This window comes from Branchiostoma floridae, chromosome 10 (assembly GCF_000003815.2).
Source record: "Branchiostoma floridae strain S238N-H82 chromosome 10, Bfl_VNyyK, whole genome shotgun sequence".
NCBI classification, from domain to species: domain Eukaryota; kingdom Metazoa; phylum Chordata; class Leptocardii; order Amphioxiformes; family Branchiostomatidae; genus Branchiostoma; species Branchiostoma floridae.
Window position 1 is genome coordinate 20171348 of NC_049988.1, and position 2574 is coordinate 20173921.

The 2574-nt window shown below is 45.4% G+C and overlaps 1 protein-coding gene across 1 annotated transcript in view; it reads left to right on the plus strand.

Moving 5' to 3' along the window:
• Positions 1-2574, plus strand: part of LOC118425077 (G-protein coupled receptor 54-like) — a 60905-nt gene that overhangs the window by 52175 nt on the left and 6156 nt on the right. Inside the window, exons 4-6 of the mRNA XM_035833896.1 lie at positions 1141-1276; positions 1710-1813; positions 2091-2234. Coding sequence (XP_035689789.1) covers positions 1141-1276; positions 1710-1813; positions 2091-2234 — 384 coding nt within the window. The remainder of the gene's footprint in view (positions 1-1140; positions 1277-1709; positions 1814-2090; positions 2235-2574) is intronic.

The following is a 2574-nucleotide window of genomic DNA, read 5'->3' on the forward strand; positions in this document are numbered from 1 at the left end:
GGTATATATAGGGGAGGTCAACAGTATAATGTTCGCCTCTTTACTTAATGCATTGTAACTACGTAACAAGGCCTGAGTGTCATTTCAAGGTGTTGCCTGAAGGCCACTTCAGAGTTTCGGGTCACATTATATAACTTTAAAAGCATCTCTTCTCCCTAAGTCAGAAACATCATGATTGAGACCAGCTCAATTGCGTACTGAGGATGAGGACTAACTGACCCAAGGAGAAGTAGGCCATTGCTGTAAGATACTAGTAGCAATCCAATCGACGATAGTTCTTCTTCTGGCTGTACTTTAGCTGCTCTGTGTGTCTCTGCCCAATTAGTTTCTGTTCTTCTACATTTGGTAGCAGTGTCATACCTCCTGTGGTTTTGGCTTACATATTAGGTTTATGTCAATACATGTTAATGCCACGGTCCCTTTCGCAAAAAGGGGCCCACTGCATATTTCAGGGACTCTTGTTCTGCTGCACTTTTGAGCGTGGCCCCAAAGAACCATCTGTGGCTACTGGGCTGTTTTGGGGGCACGATCGGGACCCCATTTTTTTTTAGTTCTCATTTTAAGTCGAAATCAAAATCAACATGGGACGCGGTACTGCTTAGGTTATATTTCCAAACAGGGGTCAGACCCAGCTGTTTTAGGAGACATAAAATATACTTTAAAGATATATACCTAGAAATATATCACATGTCAATGTATACCTAGAAATATATCACATGTCAAGTCAATCAGAAATAAGTCTGAATCTGTTCTGCCATCGTGGTCACCTGTCTGACGCTCGCGGCCCTGAGTATTGATCGATACGTCGCCATCGTCCACCCGGTGTCCTCCATCGAACGCCGCACCGCACCGCAGCACATACATATATATATATAACTGTAACAGTAGGACCACCAAACCGACCGTGCCAAACGGCTCTGAGTCTGTTAGCGTGACGGTTAAGCGTCTAGGTTTGTGGTCTTTCGGTGCGGGTTCGATTCCCGGGAGCCAGAAAATTGTTTCTGTCTGTTTCTCCTCCGTTCTAGCTAGTTCCCACACCGGAAATCGACGCCGGGCGTTGGTGGTGAGAGCGCCAAATCCTAACCACTAAGACCATGTATAAGACATATATGTATTCAGTGCCGTTCTCTGTTCTGCCAGGTGACTACGATGGCCACCTGCCTGACGCTCGCGGCCCTGAGTATAGACCGGTACGTCGCCATCGTCCACCCGGTGTCCTCCATCGACCGCCGCACACCCGCACTTGCCATGGCCATCAGCGGCTGCATCTGGATAGGTGAGGACCTATTACTTCCATGAAAGATGGAGGTATAGATTTCGGTGCGTGCGTGTGTGTGCATTTTCGGATTCTTGTCGTCAACTATGGATTGATTGTAATGATTTTCCGGTATTTGGATAGAGGGGTCGCAAGATAAAGGTCAAGTTCAGCTTGGTTACCCTATTGCAAAAGCTAGCGGCTTTGTTAATCTTCCTTTTATGCCATACAAAATTTTACGATTAATTGATTTGCGAAATAACTAGTTGATTGATTAATCGATTGATTGGTTGATTGAATGTTAAATTATGGTTTTAATGCAGAGATTATTGTACAACAAGACACAATTCAGCCTCTGACTGCCAGACCCTTGTTTTGCCGATACACCTTTTGATTGATAGAAAGATAGATAGATAAATAAATAGATTGATTGATTGATTGATTGATATTACAGGGTCCTTTCTGCTCTCCGTGCCGGTTGCCATCTATACCCAGCTGGTGGAGGGGTTCTGGTACGGGCCGCAGGTGTACTGTCAGGAGCAGTGGCCATCCCCGCAGGTGAGGCTTGTTGTTTTCTTTGTTTGTTTCTTTGTTTGTTTGTTTATTTATTTTGGCACGGACGGCAAGTGATTCTATTCTGGCTCGGACGGCAGATATACTGGAAAGACAAGTGGCACTTGTAATCGATGTGGACTTGCAATAAGCGAAACTCGTTGAAAATAGGTAAGAAGCTTGAGCGTCCTATTTGGAAGAGACGGGGGACACCACGAGCTTCCTGCATCTTATGACCCTCCGTTTACCCTTCAAGTGTCCTCACGCCGTTTCTGTTTTCCAGGCCGAACTCGGCTACAACATCTACACCATCCTGATCAGTTACGTCATCCCCCTTCTGATCAGCGCCACGTCACACACGCTTATCGTCTGTAGCCTATACAAGAACAGCGTGCAGCCGCTTCAGAATCAGCAGAACGAGCAACAGGTGAGAGTCTTCCATCTTAACTCAACTTTTATTCATTACTGTAGTCACGTCATACACTGTCGTCGTCTGCAGTCTGTATAAGAACAGCGTGCAGCCTCTACAGAACGAGCAGGTGGGAAAGTGTGTCATCTAAACTCAACTTTTATTCATTACTGTGGTCACGTCAAATACTCTCAGAGTCTGTAGTCTGTATAAGAACAGCTTACAGCCGCTTCAGAACCTACAGAACGAGCAACAGGTGAGAGTGTGTGATCTTAACTCACCTTTTATTCATTACTGGAGTCAGTTACACTCTCATTGCGTCTGTAGTCTCTAGAAGAACAGTTTCGCTATAGTACCA